Source organism: Passer domesticus, chromosome 5 (assembly GCF_036417665.1).
Source record: "Passer domesticus isolate bPasDom1 chromosome 5, bPasDom1.hap1, whole genome shotgun sequence".
In the NCBI taxonomy this organism is placed as follows: domain Eukaryota; kingdom Metazoa; phylum Chordata; class Aves; order Passeriformes; family Passeridae; genus Passer; species Passer domesticus.
Genome location: NC_087478.1, coordinates 42,762,969 through 42,783,988, shown reverse-complemented (window position 1 = coordinate 42,783,988; position 21,020 = coordinate 42,762,969). Strand labels below are relative to the sequence as shown.

The window sequence follows — 21,020 nt, the reverse complement described above, 5'->3', positions numbered from 1 at the left end:
GTTATATGCTGTTATATTCCTTTAAAAATATTTAAGTAAGAATTTTCACAGAGAGAGATCGTTTGTATCCATAACCAAAGAGCACTTAATTATGAAACAGAACCTGTATTGTAATGAATTATCCTTTGTTTCTGGCTGGGAGTGCTTTACAAATATGATTACATTAGTGTATTCAATCAGGAAATCAGAAACAATAGCGTGCAGATTAAGTGGCCAGTCACAATAGTTGATAATCAAATATTCAAGGCTGCGTGTGCTGTGAACAGATACAGAGTAAAGACTAATATCCAGCACTTAAGAATTTGTGTTAGCATATGCGTCCCAGTGAATGTTTTCTAACTTGCTACAAAGCTCAGAACTTCCATGCTGCACTTGATAGACAGTTACTGGAAATATTACAATAGCTGATACAGTGATACAATTGGAAACATTTCCAAGCAATGTTAGCATAGTAAATGAAATTTTGACTCAGCATCATGAAGTGTAGCTTCAAGATATGTTCCACAGGAGAGGAGGAGAACATCTATCTAATTTACACATTGAGCTTTCTGTGATTTCCAAGATATTTGCCAATTGTTGGGGTAAGAGGAACTAATGTATGGAACGTGGTGACAAAAGAAGACAAGCTGCAATAAGCAACAACATTACATATTTTAAGTCACAATAAACAAACACACATAAAGCTGGGTGTACATACCTGATATTTGGCAGGAAAACTTAGCAGGATTTTCAGATCTTTATCAGGTGCATGTGAAATGTTATACCAACCATTTATGCTGTTTGAATGTGTACAATTTTCTTTTAATGTGCACCTAAAAGTATACATAAAATTATACTAGCCTCCTTATCGTGCCTTTGACTTCAGACACTGTACTTCAACTTATTTAAAGTTATTGATTTTTTTTTACAGGAAAACTATTGATTTTTTACAGAAATACGGTTATAACTGCAAAAAGCTTCGGGAAAACAATCAGTAAAATCTTCTGCTTATCAAAATTAATTACAATGCATTGATATATGCTCGAGGGTTTTCATTAAGTCAATGGGACTCTAGCAAATATGAGATGCCTGGCCAGTAACAGTGGAATTGGTAGCCCGGGATGGAATTCATCATCGCCTGTTGACTGTTCCATTGTACAGCTCTAGATCTGATCCCCTGGCTGCCCCCAGCCCCCCTCCACATTCTGTGGGGAGAAATAGGTTCTTTAGGGTACAATTCACCTACCCTGTTTTAGACATTCACACCAAAATGAAATGAACCACACTATAGAAGCTGCTTGTTCTCTCCAGAGGGTATAAGAAGGGATAGGAGTGAAGCTCAAATGTAAAGCTAGACTATGAATGTGCATAGTTGATGAGGTGCATCCTCTTCCCTAATCTCCTTTGTCACCCACTAATATGAATGGTAATCCTTCCCTTTTTTGTCAGTGCACTTGGATAAAAACACTGGATTTGAAAAGGTTCAAAATAGATTTCTCTGTCTTCAAGGACAAAATTCATTTCAGAATTAAGATAGCTCAAAGTAAATACAAATGTTAGAGATGCCAAATTGTAGGAAACACACTGTGCAACAAAAAATTAAGGAAGAATGAGGAAACACTGGAATACATATGTACTACAAAGATTACACATACTAAAAACATGTTATAAGAAAAAGACAACATAGGCATACAAATTAGATGGACAGTCAATGAGTTTGAAAGGTGAATCCTTAAAATGCTGTCTGCTGTCAACAGTGAATGAACAATTTATAGATTAACTCCAAGTAATTTCATACAGTTAGCAATTGAAGACAAGTAAGTGCTAACTGAATATATCTTAATATTTTAATACTAAGATTGAATATTTATAAATAAATGTAACATTTAATAGTTTTAATTCCACTTTTCTACCAAATGTAGAAGCATATATAGTTTCAATCCTATGAACAGTGACATCTGCCTGGCATGAACCATTTCTTTGCTACAAAATGAAAATGAGTTCACAGTTGCAAAGTATGGGCCTTTTTCAATAGGAGCTCACTGTAAAAACATATTTCACAGACAATGTGTTTTCCCTCCAAAATGAACAACATATTCAACAAAAATATCCACCACATTCTGAAATGCCCAAAATAACCCCACAAATCTTAGGAACCATAAAGTCATCTTCTCTGCAGATCAAGATGTTGTCAACTGGAATGCAGTTAAGCACAAGGTCACTTCCTTTGTGGTCTAACTCAGGAAACTGAGCTTCTGCTGGACAAGAACCTGGTGGGGTTTTGCATCTGAATACATTCAGTTCCTAATGATATTGTAATAAATTGGGACTATATATGCCTCACATATTTCAAACTGCCTGAGCTAGGGAGAATTTCAGTCTCATTTATATCTCTCTTCACCCTACTGAGATCACAAAGGCTCATTAGCAACACAGTTTTAGAGCCACAGAAGACAGGATCTGTCATCAACAGATGCGCATAAATCACATTCTCAGAAACATACAGGCAGGTAATTCACACTGGCAACGAGGAAAGACAAAAGAAAGACCTTCCACAGTTTCTGACAGGGTGAGGATTATAATGCTAAAGATGCAAGGCAACACACTTGCAGTATTTGGCACTAAATAAATCTATGCATTTCAGTGATGCTCATATTGAAATATTAAAAAACTGTTTTTCAAACTGAATATTTACAACTGTCCCATGAAGAAGCTACTTGCTTTCTTAAGACTGCCTGAGGAACACAAGCAGGGGACCTGTTTCCTTCATTGGCAATTAAGAATCTGAGAGTTTTAATAGCAAAATCAGTAATGCCACCCAGGATCCAGGGTCATGCTTGCCTTTAGGTGAGGGAAAAATGCATCTTTTGTTGCTCTAAAAGCTGACCTTTAACACTCTAACAGTGTGCTGTGGAGAACAGTCATTTTCATAGGAATCAGTCACATCTGATGCCCCTCAGCATAAATTCTCAAAATTGCCCTGGAAAGGCTAAGAGCAAAATAATTACACTCACCTAATGATTAAATTATTCTGTAATACCTCTGTTTTTAAAATTTTTATATTAATTGCAAGTGAACGAATATAACAGATTATAATTTGTGAACCACAGGATTCTGAAAATTAACATAGACTCAGACAAGTAAGTCTGGCTTTCTTGGTAGGGTGAACTGGACCTTATATATACAAATATGAAGGTATAAAGTATGAAACCCTTGGATCAGATTTCAGACATGCCTAGATATGTATACAGAGAGAAGTAGAGTCAATTTTTTTTTTAATATTCCACAGCAAACTAGTTCTTTATAGTACTAAAGATTTCTCTACACAACTGGAACTGTGTTCCTCTTATTTCACTATGATAACACAATACTTATGCATACTGGTTGATTTTTATTTACTTAAGTCTCTGCTTCACTAATCTTTGTTAACTACAGATCCTAACATACTTGCCTTCTCTGTCCTGCTAAAGCATACTGATTTCCTCATGGAATGAGAACATGCTTTCAGAGAAAGCTGAGGCTTCCTTCTTTCTCCAATGTACCAACCCCTGAATGAAGTCCCTGACATCCCACACATTGACTACATGCAAAAGTAACTCTGGTCATATTAGATAATACATTGTGTTGTTTCCATAGGGAAAATCCATGTAAAACATCAATACCTTTGAACTGAACATCAATTCCTTTGAATTTGAATTGTATTTCAGTGTAATTCAGGGAAATCTGATTCATCTACAAAAAAAATCTATAAACAGCAGAAATCACACAATGCTGTAACTAACTGGTTTTAATGACTGCAAGTGAAAAGGAGAATTAATATATGTCCCTATGGAAGATAAGAGTAGAAATAGGAACAGTGGAAACATTTTGTTTCATTTTGTTTTCACTTGCAATGAGATGCACATATTTTTTCATTAAAGGACTGGATTTTAATTCACACTGTCCTTAAAATGAAGAATGAGCATTGCTAGTAAATTTTATATAAAACTGGAGTATGTATTTTATTTTACAGAAAATTTATTTCCCTGTAAAAGTAGAAAACATCATTGATCCCAAAATTATTATGGAATATATTGCTTTAGTAGACACATATGGACTTTGACTAAAATACTGGCTAAAAATTTCTTCCTCTTTTCCTAAAGTTTCACTAAGAGGTGTCTCTTCACAAAGCCAAATATTTCATGACATTAAGTATTTAACAGTAAAAAATTATGTGGGTGTTGAACAGGACTTGTATTATAGTAATTATTTTTTTCTCCAAAAGAGTAAATTATTTCTGTTTCAGTCAAACGGAAACTTTTCATGATTCTCCTCATAAGCAGGGGATTTACTGAGTAAGAAGAGTTATTCACAATCTCTTTATAAGGCAATTAAAAGCCTGAAAAGCTTAGCACTGTCACATACACAGCTTCTATCAAGGGAGCAAAAGAGAATTTGAAGAAAACGCATTACAGAATGAATACCTACTCTCTTCCAATAACTACCTTTGCAAACACAAAGCAGCAGATCTTCAGCAAAATCACGCTAGCACCAAATGGGTAACAAACCAAAATGAGTAGTATTAACTTTCTAGAAGCGGCTTCTAGTGGAATTCCTCAAAAATCCATCTTATAGGCACTTTAGTTTAAGATTTTAATCACTGGCAAATTGGCATAAAAGAAGGTTTACACTGTTGACATCTGCTGATGATACAGAGTTGGGAACATTAACATGCAAAGGAAGATAAGAATATCACACAGCAAAACTTGGATAACCTTGAAATGGAATGACATTTCAAAGCATAAAGTACAAGAACATGTACCTACAGCAATAAAAATCTCACAACCCATATGTGTTACAGACTGGAAACTCATCAGTTGGAAAGACAACAAAGAAAGAGAAGGACCTGGGGGCATAATTTGATCATGGATGATTGTGGCCCGTCAGTGTGATGCTGTCATGAAAAAGACGTTTGTGATCCCAGAACACACTAAGGTGCTTCCTGGACAGACTGATTAAACAATACTCAGCAAGGCACAGCTGAAAGCTCTTCTGGAACACTTTGAGAGTCCTGGCCATCCTTATCTTAAAAGCATGCATGAATTTCATGGAAGGATTACTGGAGTGGAGGTAAGAAAGGAGTGTCTCAAGTGAGAGAACCTTAGTGAAGTTCAATGTTTCAGCACACCAAAATGAAGAGAGAGAGAGAGAGAGAGGGAGAGAGAGAGACTGATTTCATAAAAACATTGAAGAGGCGAGTGTGAGAGAGTGGGGAGGAACGTATTTAGGCAAAGGTGATGTGAACACCAGAACAAATAACCATAACCTATCCATAAAAATACACATGATGAAAATGAGAAGACATATTTTTATCAGAAAAAAATGAGACTGCCAGGAAGGTGCACAACCAGGGCAGGAAGGACAAAAACCCTATTTAAATTTAGGATGGTCCTTTGCAAGTTTTTAGTTTTACATTATGTGGTTGCTTGCAATTGCTAAGACTAGGCCTGACAACTCAGGAATTTGTCCAGTCCAGGCCCCAGATGTAAAATAGATTTCAAACCTGCTTCAAAGTTAGTGTTGAAATTAATGACTCAAATGTGGGAATGAAGTATTTAGAAAGAAATTCTCCTTTGGCCTAAACCAAAGTCAGTGGTTTAAAAAAAACCAAACTATCAGTACGGAAGACAACTAAGTGCTCTTTTCTTGTTCTCACATACAAGACACTTCCAGCTATTAAGATGTTTCAAGCACAAGTATACAATTTTCTCTCTCAGTCTGGAAAACAAAACTATCTCTTCTAAAAGCAAAATTATTTATTATTCATAGCCCAACATATATTTTATGGATAGATCTCAAAAATCTGAGAGTTACAAAGCCTTTCAAAAGTTTCCTTTCACATGACAAGAAAGTGTCTCACATTTATGGCTATGACTGATTCCACAAAAATCAGTAGATACAATTTTGATGTTGAATAGCCCCAAGCCAGTCAAAATGTACACTGACTAGTAATGCTCTGCTTTTATATGACAGTCTAAAATACTAAAAAATACCTTTGATTGAAAGAACACCACCCACAGTAGGGGTCCTTTGCAGATAAGCATTCTTGCTCAGAAGCAAATCTACCACAATTTGCAACTGGTATTCTTCTCACCTGAAACCAAAGAGTGCAATAACACATTGAATTAATACAGCCTCCATAAACAGGGAACTTGAAGATTACCATTAAAAATCTGACAGCAACCAAGCACAATCCCTCTGGGGAAGTCTCCTTATGGATTCCCCTCTGCCAGAAGACCTTTGGATAGAAATATGCAGCCTATTTTGCACACACTGTATTTTGCCATCAGATAATGAAACACCTCTGACAATAACAATTTGGTTCTACTACTCAAAGGCCAGCATGGGCAGATTAATGCAAGAAAGACTGATCAGCATAGTGAATTATAGATAACAATAGAAAGGAGGTATATTTTACAAATAATGCTCTGCTTAGCAGAACACCATTTTCCTCTCCTCAGAATGGAGATATTTAAATGATTGATGAAGGTGCATCCAAAAATGCATGCGCATAACAAAATGCATCTGTGTTTGCATCACCATGTCAGGTTACTGCATGTGCACACTGGAACAAACGCATGCAACTGCTTAGCATGCATGAAAATGCCATTTCAGTAAGTAAATGTAGATAATTGTGGCTATGTTGTATGTATCTATACTTGTACATTCAGCTTGAATATCCTAGCCAGCCATTTTCAGAAAAGGAAAGGAAAAAGAAAAAGAGAAAGCTGATTACAAATACTGAATACAGATACAAATAATGTGATTAATAACAATGAGAATTAATGAACTTAGTAAGAAAAACCAATTCAAACCATATTTTACAAATTTGCAAGAATTAGAAGTTCCTATATTTTGTCAACAGAAACAAGCATACACTGCTTCCTGCAAAATTATATTTACTGGTTTTTACATACATATATTGTAAAATTCAATTTATCTGAAAGTGTGTGAGATAATTCAGAATCCAGTCATAATCTTAGGTTACTATCAAGTTAAAGAAGACAATGTAGAAGCCTTAATTCAGCTCCAAAAGATGATCAGAGAAGTGCATTTATTCCTAAAAGCTGTTGTTCCTCTATAACAACTTAGTCTTTTATCAAACCGAAAGAAAATTAAAGTCTTACTTTGAATATCTACGTATACTTTTGACTGAGACTTTGATTCCTTCTATATTTGTGATCGATGTTTTATACCTGTCAGGGGTTCTCCTACCAACTTACCCCTGCTCTATTAACAGCAGGCTAAAACATTATGTTCGCTGCCAGAAAAGTGATTTTATTTTAAGTGACGGTAATTAAGTGCTGGGTGAAATCCTGTTCAGCTAAGATGGACAGCAAGCCCCTAAGCTTTCAAAGCCATCTTTCCCACTGCTGGCGAGACAAAGGGATTCTCTGATTGCTGCTCAGTAGCCCTGCTGCAAGACGTGCTGCAACAACTGCACTGGCTCCGGGGAGCTGCTCGCCGCGCAGCTCCAACGCGTTTGCTCACGTGCAGCAGCTCGCAGCCACTGCTGGACTCCTTGGCCTCACTATGCACACACATCGCTCACTTCTCTTTGTGCTTTTGTTTTGTTCTTCTGAAGTCTATGCCTAACTGAAGACAATGGGAATTTTATCACTGATTACAGCATTATCACTGATTTCATCAGAACTAAGGCTTCAAAGCCATCTCTCAAATGAAGCGATTTCTCCACTTTAGAAAATCCTTAATTGACTGGCAAACCCTGACCTACCAACATGGGGATTGCTTTGTCTCCAAAGAGTGTAGAAGTTTTTTGCTACCTCTAAGCTTGGCTCTGTATGATCTGCATTTTCCTGCCTCCAGAAAAACAGAAACAAACACTCTCTTGGCAGAATGGCATAAAATAACCAAGGAATTAAGGGTATTACTGGATCATAGCAACACTGGGCAGCACCATGACAGCAGAAGCTCTTCCAAGCTCTGCAGGAGTGCAGTCCAAACTTAGACAACATAAGCAGATATTAGATGGAAGGCTGGTAACTGCAGTTTGCCTATTAAAATCTAACTCTGACACAAACTGATGCTTCACTTATAAAGCAGTAGAAATCCTTAAAGCAGTAGTTTATATGAATGTATTATTTTATTAAATGTTGTACTTACCTTATTGGCAGAGGACAGATAGATGTAGTTATTATTCACTGGATCAAGTCGTAGTTTGGGGAAAATGGAAGTTTCTTCCTCAATTTCATATAAAACCTCTGGGCAATTAGATTTCATATCCTCATTAAGAATAGCCTAAAACATGTGTAATTGAATTATTCCCATGGTCTTTTATTGATCAGTCAACATCTTAAATGAAAGCCTAATTTCAGTTACATCAAAGCTTCTGAGATGAATTACTGTGCCATGATTCAATTCACTTACTGCACTGGTTCTCACACTGAAGAAGGCTGAAGGAAAAGACCACAAGAACAGAATTTCAACAAAATCCATGCCAGACACATTTAGCACTGAATTTGGCACTGGTTTAGCATATGAAATATGCCTTCCACCAAGCCTGTTACTGACTGATTTAGAAACTGAATGTGGAAGAAATGCCTGTATCCCAAAATTACACCTATTACATCTACACTCCTTTTACTCCTATCAATGGAGAAGAAAATATTAGTCTTCAGAAAACAAACTAACATTCAGACACCCATAAAGTAAAAAGGAATTTAAACAAATTTCTTTGTGGCTTCTCTAAGTATACCTGTGATGATATTTCTTTTTCTTACCTTGCCCAGCTTTACTATTTTCCACCACCCTTTGCACAGAATTCAAGAGAACCAGAGACCCCAGAAACTTCATTTTGCAAGTCAATAAGCAGAGCAATGTTGGTTTTTCATGACTAAACAAGAGAAATGCATTCACTATCTCCACTGTGTTAAGGAGACATGGAAGACTTAAATTTCATCTTTCATTATCAAAAACAAAATGAAATAAAATGGACAAAGCTTTTGAATATCTCTATTATATTCCTCTCCAAATGTTTACTTAATAAAGACAAAGAATGAGAGTCATCCTTTGCAGTGTAGGCAGGAAATGCACATTTTCACAAAACCCAGAAAAAAATTAAAGCATAAAAGACATTTGACTGGATGGTTGAAATATTTGATAATGAGATAAGACGACTTTCACTTTAAAGCAATGGATTAAGTTAGCATAGGTCAACTATTCAGAAGCTAAGGCAAAATGAATCTTGACTCTTCTCTCTAATGGACAGCTTTTGACATCGCACAGACAAACAGACAACAAACACACACACACACCCTTCGAAAATCTAACAATATTTCTGCTGGAAAAATCAAAGCAAGGAGGAAATAAGGCAGAATAACTGAAAACTCCACAGTTCAGAAATTAATACTGTGGGCATTAGGGTTTTAATGAAATGTTTACTTGAATTTCAGCAGGCTATATAAGGGCTTTTGAAAGTTCTCTTGCTCCCCAAATGACCATACAGCAGTTATTTCACAAACGAAAAACAGAGATGCAGGGGATCATATTTATTTATAATATACTGAATAAACCAGGAAATATTTACCCACTTGAATGCAACAGCAGCTGGTGGAGAAGGGAAGAAGTGCCACACACAGCTTACCTTCAGTAACTGTCCATCATCTGTTCCCAAAAAGAGAACTATACGATTCAAAACAACTGTGCCATAAACAGCTACTAATCCAGAGTGAATCAAGGTAGGTAATTTCTTGATTGATCGTGCCTCCTGAGAATCAGATAGAAGAAAAACATATTAAAAAATCATTCACCTATACTCCAAAACTTTGAGGAAAAGAAGAATACTTGGAAAGATTCTCAGAGAACCAACTTTAGACAATACTTTGGGTAACATTCCAATTCTGACACAGTTTCAGAGCAACACATTATTGGAAATTACACATGAATCTAGTTTTTCCTGTGTGACAACACCCATATCTGGAACAAATATTATATCTGCTGCTGTTAAATCACTGAATTCAGTAGGATACAGACTCAGCCTAGCAGCAGTTAAGTTACTTTGCAATAGGATTTCTCTTTTTTGGGACATGAGTCCTGGGTTTATTCTGATTTTCCAGTTCTTCTCAATGAAGCCATGCTTTGCCATCACCTGAAGGCTAGATACACTCAGCAACCTCTCTCAAAGGCATGCAAATATTCTGGAGAAAGAAGACACTTCAAACAAACAGTGTCTGTGTGTATAAAAATGCAAACCTTCATCTTCCATGACACTAGAGGAAGTAGAGACTTGTGTATTACATAAACATAAAAATGAGATAAAGCAATACAAAGCTCATGTCATGGAGAACATAAACGTAGCTGTGTGAGCTTTAAAATCAACATGTTACCCTCAATTCTCCATCTCACCTGGAGGAAATTAAGTGGCAAACACATGCAAGCTGCTCATGAGAAAAACATCATGCAGGAAGTCCCTGTATCTTGTGGAATGAAAAACCAAACCAAAAAACTCTGATTGTAGATGATGTAAGGAAATCTACATGTGTGAGAAGAGGACCATTTACCAGGGGGAATCCCTAGAAGCCCATGTGTCTCCTTAGTAAGCAGTAACTCGGTTTTAAAGTCCTCTAAGTCAATCTCTGTGGTAGACATTGCCAAAGGTATGATCCCACCTGCTCTCCAAATGGGTCCAGCCCCAGCCAAGCTTTCCTTCACTTTCCCTGTATAATGTTTTCCAGTGAGCTTAGTTAAGGCAATGATGTGCCTAGAAGATGCTCTGTAAATCTACCCACCTACATTTCATTTGAGTCATGCTCCTCATCACATGAACATGTGGCTGCACAAACACCAGTGCTGGCACAAAGGAATGGCAGGCATGGAGTGGTAGGAGATAAGAGCTCAGGCAAGACCAGCTCCTTGGGAACAAGCCCTGTAGGTTAGTTCACCAAATCCAGAATTTCAGCCTCCAGGACAGATTCCTAAACCTACAGGAACCCTCTGAGTGCAAGAGCCTATTTCACTTAAATGCACAAAACAAAGTGTGGATTGGATCATCAAAACTGACATTTAGAAGTAAGGTGAAGGCATTTCTTGAAGTTATGAAGCAAATCCATAACATGGTAACAGCTGAATTTAACTCTCTTGCATGGTATGATGCTGGCTTAATCCCAAAGTCATTCAACTATAAATTTATTTTTTTTTCTGAACTGCAATCCTAAGTCAATTAAAATGTTCTTCAATCATCTGAATGATTTTAATTAGCTTAAAAGAACAGCCACTTGGAACAAAAGAAGACTTGATTAACTTTCATATTTAAAGCCACTATTTATTTTTTCATGAAGCAGGAAGAAGACACAGCATACACTGTGTCATGCACTGGCACAGAACTTTGGTAGAACTTACTTGGCCATGAGACTCCAGTACCCTGGGCATCTGTGCTAGATAGGGAAGTGGGGCAGGGTGTGGTTGCAAGCATTTTAAGGTGGAAAAAGTTAACTCGCTTTATAATAGATCAGAAGGTAACAAAACTCCAGGACAAGTGCACTCAATGAGTCTTCACTCAGGTCAAGGAGTGAGGAAGCAGAGCTCCCACACTTTCATTTCAAACAAAATTAGGAATAGTTTTTCTGCGGTGCACCATGTAGGAGTGTAAGAGAGATAAACTGCCCTAGGTTCCTCGCAGACCCTGTACAACAAGATCACAGAAAAGAGGAGTACTCACCCTGTTTCTGAAAAGCTTTGCTGCCAGATTTTATTTTGACCCACATACTAATAAAATAACCAGTGTCATATCAGTGCATCCTCCTCATCTGACTGAAAAACCAATACTGACAAGTGTGGAAGTCTCCTCCCCTCCCTCTGCTCGCTAGAGGGAGGGTCAACACGACATTGAGCTAACACAGATAAGAATGGGGGGAATTCAGACAGTGGACAGTCACCAAAAAAATCTCCTTCTCTCTTTTGCAACCTATTCCTCCAGTTTGCCCATCTCCTCCAGGGTGCAGCTGCTGCTTTCACCCTTCTGCCACCCTTTTTCCACATCCATTTATTGTTTTAACAAGCCCTTTTACCTCTTCCACTGTGACTAATAGGGTTACAGCACTGTAGGGCCTTCCCAAGCTGCTTCTTTCACAGCTAAATCCATTCTTAAAAATGCATTTACAGTCTAAACTTGCTTTACACTTGAAGAGTCATTCATCTCCATGGTCATTTGTTTGTCTATCCTAAAACATTTTCAGGCATATACAAAAGCAAGAAAAGTAAAAGAAATTATAACACCACCCTGTAAGACCTCCCTTTTTAAATTTTTCAGTTTCTTTCTCTGTTCTGTTCTGTAGTCCCTGTACAGTCTATAGTTATTTGGTTATTGGCATGGAAGGTATTTATACTAATTTTCTATTTGGCACTTCATTTTCAGATGTATCTCCATAGGACTCCAGCTGCAGCAACCATATTCACACTTCTGTCTTGATTTCCTCCTGATTATTTTACATTGCATGCCTCAGAGGAAAGGGCAGCATTTTTAGCTCACGCAGCACTCATCATATGCAGCTGTCCAAAAAGTAAAAATAAAGGGTTTGAGCATCTGAGTGAAAGAACAGATGCAGCTATACAAAAGGACACAAGATTTGTAAGTAGTGTATAGCAATAGTCAACACTGAAACAATAGATGCTTTTCCTAGGGGAAAAGAACTTTCAGGACTTTATTTTCTTTCTTAACTTCCCCATCCTTTAACCACCTCCATCAATTTTTACTATATCAGATGGTAACAACTACTGGGGGATGCAGCAAGCCTTTATTAGGGCTAAGGAATGAGAAAATGAACTATTCCACAATTTTATTTCCAGGAAATTTTTTGATTTGTGCATTGCCCAGCAGTGTTAGGTGGACAAACCTGCAAAAAATCAAGGATAACCAGAAAATCAGAGTCTTCAGTGAGACCTTGCAGAGGCAAATCCGGAGGCTCATGATGCAAGGCAGGAAGAACAGTCAGAGGCTATGGTTGAGTGAGATGCTGATGGAGACTCCTGAGATGGGGAAGTTAGAAACTAGTGACTTCTTGCATCAGCAAAAACAGTCCTTCTCTGCCCTCAGATCTAAGTTCACAGAAGTGGTGAAGTGTCCTAATAACCAGTGAGGGAGAACAAGCTCCATTAAGGAAGGCTTTGAAACCAACTGAGCTTGAACAGCGTGTTAGCAGAGAGCAAAAGGAAGTGGTGGGTGACCGATGAAGGCACACACTTGCTAAACAGTCATGCTGTTACAAGAGGTTGGGGCTTTTTTAGGGGACTCTACTCACTGCAGAAAGACTGTGGTAATTTTCCATCCCTTGGACCACTGCCCATTGTTGCACATCCACATGGACACCAAAGCCTAGTGCAGATCAGAACTACAAAGCTCTGGGGGCAAGGTGAATAAGATGGGACTCCAGGCTATGTTAACCTGTGGGGTCAGTCAAGAGTGATGCTCTTCTGCAAAACCAAAGAAGAACTGACTGAAGATGTGATAATCCGAGCAGAGAGCTGGAGACCAGGCTTCAGTGTGTTCAGGGAAATGGTCAGTGGGATCCCCTGAGAGTCAGCTTTGAAGGGACATAGAGCTCAAGTAAGCTAGCAGGTCTTTCAGGACAATCTCTGTCAAACACAAAACTCAGGAAAACAAGCAGACATAGCATGAGATGGCCTCCAGCTAAACAGGGAAGTCATGACTGAACTACACTGCAGAACAACAGCATGAAGGAGGAGGAAGCAGGACTAAGGAGGAAGTCTCTGGACATGCAGGAATGGTATTAGGAAAACCCAGGCTCACCTGGTTTTGGAACTGGCAAGGTATGGTACAACAAGAAGAGCTTCCACCACATAAGCAATAAAAGAATAAACAATGAAAATGCACACCAGACGCTGAATAGCTCAGAAGATTTACTGACAGCGGATGTAGACATGGCTCTGGTCTTCACCAGCCATCAACATCTTGTGGTCCTTTATACACACAGAGTTCAAAGAGGAGAGAAACTACAAGTACTTTGAGGATTAAGCCAGAAATCTCTTAAGAAATCTCAGATTTTACAAGTTTTAGGGAAGACAGATGGGATCTGTAGGAAGATGCTGAGAGACTGTCTGATGAAGCTGAAAGGTTATTTTCTCGTATTTCAAAAGGTGTGGAGATCAGGTAAAGTCTCCAACTGAATAAAGACAAATACTGCACCGATATTCAAAAAAAAACCAAGATTTTTTTCAGGGAAAAAAAACCTACATTAGTAGGTCTCACTTTTTTCCTGGGAGAATCATGGGGAAAATCATCTTTTAAACCATTTCTGGACACAAGAAACTAACAAAGTGACTGAGAAAAGGCAGCATAAATTTACCAAGAATAAATCATGCCTGACAAATCTGAAGTATTTATAAGACTTGTAGATGTGGTTCTTAGGGACATGCTTTTGTCGTGGATGATCTCACAGGCCTTTTCCAAAACTGGGTGGGTTCAGCTTATAGAAGAGACAATTTCTGAGGGACTAAAGAAACAAAGCCAGGCTCTTAAACAAGTGCATGTGAGGTAACAAGAGATAATGACACAAACTGAAACACTGCAGGTTTCCAGTGAGCAGGAGATGAAAAAGCACCACTATGAGGGCAATCAAACAGAACAGGTTGTCCAGAGAGGTTGTGCAGTCCCCATCCCTGGAGTGTGAGAGTTGACAAGTCTTCAGTAGCTTTACTTCCCGCACTAAACAGGGATGAATTGAAAGCTCATTACAATGAGACAGAAATACTCACTTCAAAAACATTAACTCTAGAAACCCATCAAACATCAGATGTAACACTAGCAGTCTGTAATACTCAGGAGATTGACTTCACTACTACAAAATTAATTACAAGATCAATTTTGATACAAAATTATATTTAGAAGTCAGTAATTCTTTCCTTAAATAAAAGACCATGAATCACTCTGGAATGAGCTACCACACAAATTCAAATGTCGTTCCTGCAAATTAAAGGACGTAATTAAACTGATGTGACTCTGTTGACTTCAAAATCTCATTTTGGTAGAGCTTACACAAGCTAGGATTTGTCCTAGGATTCCAAACTATGTTTGATAAATTAAGGGATACATACCAACCCCCGTATGTATCAACCACTGAAAAATGAAAAAGTTCAAAGAACAGACTGCTACAACTCTTTACTTGCATTAAATAACAGATGAAAATCCAACCAAGATAGTTTATCTTTTAGTAACTATCACAACTACTTAGCCTTTTCATATAATCAAATAAACACCTTAATATAAACTACATCAATTCTCTTTCTTACAGATATATGCCTAACTTTTTTTTTTTCTATCTGAAAAATTGTGAATCCTTGAATCTCCCTGAGTCTTTTTCTTCTCATGCAACTTTTTAAATGGCAAAACCAATTTCCAGATTTGTCATTATCCTGGTTAGGTAACACTCTACTCTTTCCCCTGTTGATGTTCTCCAATTGGAACACTTTTCCTACTCATCTACTTGGCTGTGACTCACAACATCCTGGCTTGTCTGTGAGAGACCTGAGATCCTTGTAGGTCCTGTTCTGTCACAGAACAACAGAATAAAAGCCTTTCTTAAAGTTCACTAACTCCCACAGCAAGTTTGTAACAAATTCCAGCCTTCCTCCTGTGTTTGTAAGTACTCAGTCAAGTTTCTGAAAAGAAATTGAGAATGAGATTTGGCAAATTCACTTTTATTAACTAAGGAAATTGTGAAGAAGATGCACTCATGTAAGTGTAGGATATGCTAAAGAGTCCAGTAACACATATACCCTGATAGTGCATGTAAGTAGATATATGCAAAACTAAGAGACACGTGGATCAAAGAAAAAATAGCTGAATTTAAAACTGCAAAATGTTTTCAGAGTAATTTCAACTAAAACACCACTTGCCTCTTGCTAGATAGAAATCTTGTCTCTGGGAATCAAGTAGTGCCAATGTCCTGAATAAACACATGCAAGTAGGACAAACTTCTTTGTGCACACTACTGCACAAAACAAAAATGGACTTACCTACTTCTCATATGGATAAATGCCACAGAATTTGTAGCAGCCACATACTTTTTGATAAAGTTGCTAAGCAGGGATATTAAAAATTACTAGTTTTCAATGACAGACTCTAATCCAGCATTAAAACTTAATGCAAATGAGAACTTTGGCCTCAGAGGCAAAGCGAAGCTAAAGAGATTACACACCTACAGTGAGTTCCAACAGGATGCAGAGCAATTTGGTTCCAATCCAGTGAAGTACTCAAGAACATGCTTTACTTTAAGTGCATGGGCATGAAGATGATGGAAATACTTATATATGCCTAATGTTAAATATGTCATTAAGTGCTTTACTGGGTTATGCCCAGAAAGCTCAGTACCTTACAGGAATGAGTTCAGAGTACACCATGAAGCAACAGCACAAAAGGGAATTCAGGAGCACAAATACCCTGGGCTAAGCCCCTCTTGCAGTGTGCTATTGAGAAATGCAATGTGAGTGGAGAGGGGTAGGAGGATGTCTTGCCTAAAGGTAATCAGAATAATAACAGAAATCTGAAGGATGACAAGATCAGAAGGAAAACGCACTGCCACTACTCTCTAATCTGTATGCTTACTATAAATTGTATTCCTGCAGTGAAAAAATCCCTGTATTTTCAATTCCTACATAAACTGATAGTCCCATGTTTGGGATCCACATCACACCTGAGCTCCTGCATTCAAGTGTACCCAGCAGAGACGACCAAGACCCGCAGCACCGTGCAACACATGGTATCTGCAATGCAAAAGCCAGACTGACATTCAGCACCGTCCATGCACCACAATCACCAGAGAGGTCTTGCACTCACAGCGCTCATAATGCTGCAGCACATTCCTTTGCTCAAGACCAACACTGTCTTTAGCAGACTGGACTTTAAAGCAGTGTTAAGTACTGCTGCTTGCTGCCATTCCTACACTTCATAGTACTCCTGACAGCTCCGTGCTATGAGGCACTCCCAGCCAGGGCTACACCCAAGATGAACCCAAAATCGTCACAAAAATAGACAACTGGTTGCAGGGTCTCACACCTCTGTAAATTCTGGTCCATTAGCATATTGGAGTTAATTATCCAATTACAGCTTTAGCTTACTAAGTCCCATTCTTCTTGTTTTCACTCTTCAGTCCACAGTTGTTTGTGCTCTTGGGCATAAATTGGAAATTTGGATCATTTGTCCTTGGTCCCCAGCTAGAGAAGGAATTGTTTTGTCTAGCTACTCTGTGAAGAGAGCTTACTATCCCCTAATATGAAGCTCAGAAGTACACACTAAAGCAGTACAGAATCTGAAAAATGTAAAAGCTAAAACCTGAGGCATCACAAGAACAGCATATTCCATGATTGCAGGGACTCCCATACTTTGGTGAGAGACGGTAGAAGGATCTGGTCTAAAACAACCCAGAAGCAGCAGCATATGGGCCTGTCATCTCCAAACTTATTCTGCAATAGCCTAGCCTAACCTTCTGTAGTATAAAAAAATATTAAAGCTGAACTACATGCATTTATTTCTATGTTTATACACCATAAGCACATATAATTAGCTTTTTAAAAGATAGCTAATTAGCCATATATTGTTATAGGTCATATTACTTCACAGGACCCACACGTTCTGCTATCTCACAAAATATTAAAATACCACTTTTCTCTCAGTGGCAAACTGCACTTCTTGTGCCAAAATATTACAATCAATAACATCATCATAGGCTGGGACACAGGGTTAAGTAAGCAATCCTTTTAAAGATTGTAACAGTTGAGATTCTTCAACATTGTATCCAAATATAATCTAAGTTTCCAGGAGGGAGGAGCCTTTTGGGACATGAAAGTAATGCTGGAGTCAGAGGAGGCTGATCTGGATCAGACCAATCCTGAAGCAAGTGCATCATTGATTTTTCATATTCATGCCCTGAGAGGCAATGGGGACAGGGAATTGCCCTGTCCACAGAAATATGTGCCTCACCTTACCTGCAATGTTACTCTTCGAGAGCCATGAGGCTCTTCTGAAATGTCTTGCATGAGGTTCTGTAAAATGCTTAGAAAGGATCTACAGCCCAGAGAGCTTTCTTTATCTGTTTTGTTTTGCAGGCTCAGAAAGCACTTTGCTAAGAAACATTATGAGTAATCAGGAACAAACAATGCAAACTAAAATTCCAACAAGCAAATAGGTATTTTGGGATCAGAATGAGGCTTCAAATTCATTCCGGAAGTTTGCCTTGTGGGAGCACAGAAATCACACAGTAAGCAGTAAACTAGCACTGGAAATCAAAGGATTGGCTCTGGCTCCGTAGTGAGTTTCACTATTTCCTTCAGCACAGTTGTCTCACCCACATATGGAGTTCTCATTCACAACCACGTCCTCTAACACTGGCAATAGTCTCACAGCTCAGTAGGGAGATGAGCAGACTGAATCACACATGCCCTCTGGTAGTCTGTTTGGAAAAAAATCTCAGCACTGCACTCCGCTAGGAGTTAGATTTGGAAAGCCAAGGAGTGCCAGTAAATCTACTGCACTTCTTTCAAGGAATTTCGAAGAAACTTATTGTAACACATCAAGGATTCAGAAGTTTAGCTGCAAAGACCCTGGAAGGTGTGGGAACTGCAAAGGGCTTAGGGGTTGCTTTATGATGCCTTGCTTGATCCCTTATGGTTCTCCGTGATACTTTTCAGCGATCCTTTTGCCACAGCTCTGGAAAGTTCTAACTTAAGTTAAAAGCATGGACAGGCCTTTCAAAAGCACCTTCTTCATCTGAATGACATTTTTACCTTCCTATATAATGTAATTTGTAGGTAATTTCTTTACTACTGAGGCTACAGCAAAACCAGTAGCCTTGCCTATCCCACCCTCCATGCGCCCAGCTCACCCTGAAAAGGAGGAAGGAGCTGGAGAGTGTTACTGAAGTAGGTGACAAGGGGAACTCCATGGGATACCACTGTCTGTGGAAATGTAACCACTGCAACAACAAAGAGATATCCCCTATTGTTGTCTGCTGCAGACAAGGATTTGGGGAGGTGGCTGTGAGAGCCCTCCCAAGCAAGGCCAATTGCAAGAGGAGATACCCACCACTGAACAAGCAACCACAGATAACTAGTGAGTGACAGCGATAACAGTGCACACAGCCCAGTGCACAGAGCAAATCTGATGGGGTTTTTTATTTCTGATGTAGTTGCAATGACATGAGATGTGAGTGCACAGAATAAGATAGGAGATGCTTTATCTAGGCTGTATGGAAAATAAAATGAAATATGACTAATCCTAGGCTGAAAAGGACACATTGAGGGAGAAGCCCGAGACTCAGATCTGACCCAGGATGCCCTCAGGTGCTCCCTCAGATGTGTCTTTCCCAACAGGTAGGTGGGAAGTATACCAAAATCTGGTAAAGGATCAGCTTTTTGGAAACAGAACAAGCTGGAGAAATCACGAGAGCCGACAGAGCCAGGGCTGATGTGCAAAGCCTGGTGTGGCTCTGAAGTTTCTCGCAAACTTCCTGTGCCTCCAGGTCAGGGACACCCCGTGAGTCATGCACAGACAACAGCCACAACAATAACAGCCTCAACAAGGGCGTGCAGGGTGAAAGCTTAGCAAACGATGCCCAGACTTACACAGCTCTTCCCGTTCATATTGAAGTGTGTGGATGCACAGGCTTGCTCCTTCATCTCCTCCATCCCAAAGATGCAGACGGCAGTGCTGTTCCACGCCTTGGCGCTGTGGCTGTGGCGGAACACACCCACCCACCAGCCCCGCTCACCCTGGCGGACGAGGCTGGAGGAAATAATGAGGCTCCTGCACCCGCAGTCCAAATAGACGTGCCCTTGCAAAGTAAGGCCACCCTCTGAAGGGCGCAGCTGGCGCAGGACAGCCATGCTGGGTGGCTCCGTGTTATTGCCCAACCTGGCCTTCAACGTGTAGTAGGGAAAGAAGAGGTGATCTCCCCACTGGAGCGCGTCAACAAAGTGCAAAGGTTCTTCCCTGCGCTTGATGATGCCCAGCTCCTCCTTGGACTTCAGGTTGACCATGCTGCGCACCGTGATGACGGTCTCCTTGTCCGACTTCGAGGGCTCGCAGTGCAGGTGGCTCGTGTCAGCGCTGGTTGAGTAGGTGGCCGCCACGGCCAGGTACCAGGCGCCGGCCTGCTGGAAGACGACGCCGGCGGTGGAGCCGTCGGGCAGGCAGCTGACCACCTCGCTTTGGTTCAAGCGCTGCCGGTAGGAGGGCTGCTCCCACACCTGGCAGGCGCCGCCATCCTGGGTCCAGCCGGTCAGCAGCACGCCCACCCCGCCGGCCTCCTCGTAGTACAGCAGCAGGTTGCTGCGCGTGCCGGGGGGCTCCCCGCAGCCCTGCCCCGCCGCCGGCACCACGCGGAGCCGGGGCCGCAGCTCGGGCCGCAGCTCGTAGAGGCAGCTGCCGCCCGCCACCAGCACGGCGCCGCCGCTCACCTCGATGTTGTCGATGGGGGCCCCCGGCAGCTCGAAGCTCTGGGGTCCGGCGGCGCCCGCCAGCGCCGCCAGCAGGGGCAGCGCCCAGCGGAGGGCGGGCGGCGGCGGCGCCATGGGCTCGGCTCGGCGCCGCGGGGCGCTCAGGCGGCGGCGGGCGGCGGGCGCTGCTGCGCCATGGTGCGGAGGGGCCGGGCGCGCTGCCGCCGCTGCCGCCGCTGCTCCCTGCGCCGCGGCCGGGCTGCGCGGGCGGGGAGTTCCTCTTTCGGGGCGGGGAGGAGGGGGTGCCTGCACGGGAGAGGTGGGCCGGGCTCCTCCGGGAGGGCTGCCGAGCCACCGAGCCGCCGTGCGCCGCCGCTCCCCCTCCGCCCCCCGGCCCCGCCGGCCCGCCTTGCCGCGGACGGTGGGCGGCGGCGGCGCCGCGGGAGCCCACCTCGGCCGCCGGGCGAGCAGCGGCGTGCCGGGACGCGGCGGGGAGCGACACCCACCTTGCCCGGCCCCGCACGGGGACCCCTCCGGGACACCGGAGCAGGGGAGTCCCTCCGGGGCAGGGCGGCTCCCGTGCGCTGCCTGAAGCC

General features: G+C 40.9%; 1 protein-coding gene and 1 long non-coding RNA gene across 2 annotated transcripts in view; one reads left to right on the top strand and one right to left on the bottom strand.

Annotated features, from left to right (window-relative positions):
* PLXNC1 (plexin C1) overlaps nt 1-20,699 on the bottom strand; it is a 70,495-nt gene extending 49,796 nt beyond the window's left edge. The window contains exons 1-5 of the mRNA XM_064419734.1: nt 19,612-20,699; nt 9,623-9,745; nt 8,143-8,277; nt 6,012-6,112; nt 698-812 (exon numbers count right to left, since the gene is read on the bottom strand). Coding sequence (XP_064275804.1) covers nt 698-812; nt 6,012-6,112; nt 8,143-8,277; nt 9,623-9,745; nt 19,612-20,559 — 1,422 coding nt within the window. The 5' untranslated portion in view covers nt 20,560-20,699. The remainder of the gene's footprint in view (nt 1-697; nt 813-6,011; nt 6,113-8,142; nt 8,278-9,622; nt 9,746-19,611) is intronic.
* Nucleotides 2,210-5,016, top strand: LOC135300368 (uncharacterized). The gene is made up of 2 exons (XR_010362256.1): nt 2,210-2,548; nt 4,820-5,016. It is a non-coding gene; the product is annotated as an uncharacterized LOC135300368 (long non-coding RNA).
* Nucleotides 20,700-21,020: the final 321 nt, after the last annotated feature.